The sequence below is a fragment of the Austrofundulus limnaeus genome, unplaced genomic scaffold (assembly GCF_001266775.1).
Source record: "Austrofundulus limnaeus strain Quisiro unplaced genomic scaffold, Austrofundulus_limnaeus-1.0 Scaffold436, whole genome shotgun sequence".
Taxonomy (NCBI): Eukaryota; Metazoa; Chordata; class Actinopteri; order Cyprinodontiformes; family Rivulidae; genus Austrofundulus; species Austrofundulus limnaeus.
In genome coordinates, this window is record NW_013952838.1 from 39,068 (window position 1) to 40,861 (window position 1,794).

General features: G+C 40.4%; 1 protein-coding gene across 1 annotated transcript in view; it reads right to left on the reverse strand.

Moving 5' to 3' along the window:
- exoc2 (exocyst complex component 2) overlaps nt 1–1,794 on the reverse strand; it is a gene marked incomplete at its 5' end in the record, with an annotated part of 60,777 nt that overhangs the window by 3,365 nt on the left and 55,618 nt on the right. Inside the window, 3 exon segments of the mRNA XM_014024685.1 lie at nt 445–506; nt 676–798; nt 881–936. Of these exon segments, the coding sequence (XP_013880139.1) occupies nt 445–506; nt 676–798; nt 881–936 (241 nt within the window).

The window sequence follows — 1,794 nt, forward strand, 5'->3', positions numbered from 1 at the left end:
GTAATATATTTACTGAGAAAAATGGTGACGTGTTCAATACTTATTTTACCCGCTGTATTATGTCAGTAGTATATATAAACGTGTACATACATATATTATGGGTTCTGTTGTGATATCGGGCTGATGGTTATCGTGAACGACTAAATCTAAGTTTRTCAAATTGTGGTTTTATTTATTTGGAATCAAGGGTTTAAAGAAAAAAACAATACGACTCCAAAAGCAGAGAATTCAGTTCAGGAGTGTGTGTATCCTGATGTACACACACACACACACACACACACACCGCAGAGCAGGCGCACAACAGAACCAGATTACTTTCACTTCCTTTCCAGAACCCAACTCATAAATGGGGAGAGCAGTGAGGGACGGTGGACTGAAGATTTATGTGGAGCCATAAATCACACACACACACACACACACACACACACACGGAGCTGCACTCACTTGCTGTTGGGGTTTAGGTATGCGGCCACGGCGTCCCTCAGGGCGCAGAGCTCGAGCCGGGCCTGATGTGGAGCGGGTCGAGGCGAGGCAGGTTCAGAGACAGAAAAACCAGAAACGGGTCAGAAGGTTTAACCGACAGCAGCTCGGAGCTCAAACTGTTGCCAGAAACCACACGTGGATCCCCGGACCCCCCCATGTCTGAGTCAGGGTCCTGATATGAGCCACTCGTACCTGCAGGGCGCCGTTCTTACTGAAGGACGAGACGCACTGCATCAGGCGACACATCTCGTCTGCCACCGACTCCACGATCCTGGACAGGACCCGGGGGACCAGATCCCTGGAGACCGTGAAGACCTGCAGAGGACAGAGGGGTCTTTGTTTCAGGAAGGAACCAGTTCAGAACTAAAAATAAAATCTGAAATGTTTGACTTTGTACCTCAGCGTGAACAGAGATGATGTTCACCAGAGCTTCCTTCAGGTAGTTCCTGACACCTGATGGACACAGAGAAGGACTTCCTGTTGGAAACACCTGCACACTCAGGAGTGTAGGGAGGCGGGGCCTACTCAAAAATATACTCAGAACTACACTTATTACAGCCACTTGAAGTACATTTTTCTAAATACTTCAGATTAGGGCTGGATAATAAATCAATAACAATTTATATGGTGATAAACGTGATCATTATCAACTAGAGAAATGTTACTGAATGCTTTAAAACTTCAGCTGAAAGCTGCTGACATTGAGCTGAAAATATTTAATAGTTAACGTGTTAATGTGACCTCGCTTTGCAAAGCTGAACAAAACCAAAAAAAAAAAAAAAAAAAAAAAAAAAAAGGAGCAAAAATAGAGTTGAAATACAGTAGCAGAAAATAAGCTAAAATAGCTAAATATAGCAGAAAACATCTGTAAAAAGCATAAATTAGCAGAAAAAACAAAAAAGAGAAAAGATCTAAAGCTGAAACAGCAGAAAAAAGCTACAATTAGCATAAAAATAAGCTAAAGCTATTAGCCATAAGTTGTAATTAGTACCCAGATAGTGAAAGTCGTAAAAAAACATAAAAAATAGCATAAAAAAGCATAAAACTACAAAAAAGTGGCAATTTGTAGTAAAATAGCTAAAACAGCTAAAATGTTCAGGAAAACAGCTAAAACGTAGCTGGAATTTTTTAATTAGCGTAAGGATGCATAAACAGCACGGGTTTGTTGAACTTAAGAGAAGTTGTAATATGTACAAAAATTGTGTATTTAACTTAAAGGGGAGTGTAAGAAAATATCGATACACTGAAAAATCGCGATATTTCATTTCCCGATACTGTATCGATATTCTAAAGCCCTGTATCGATTTTTTT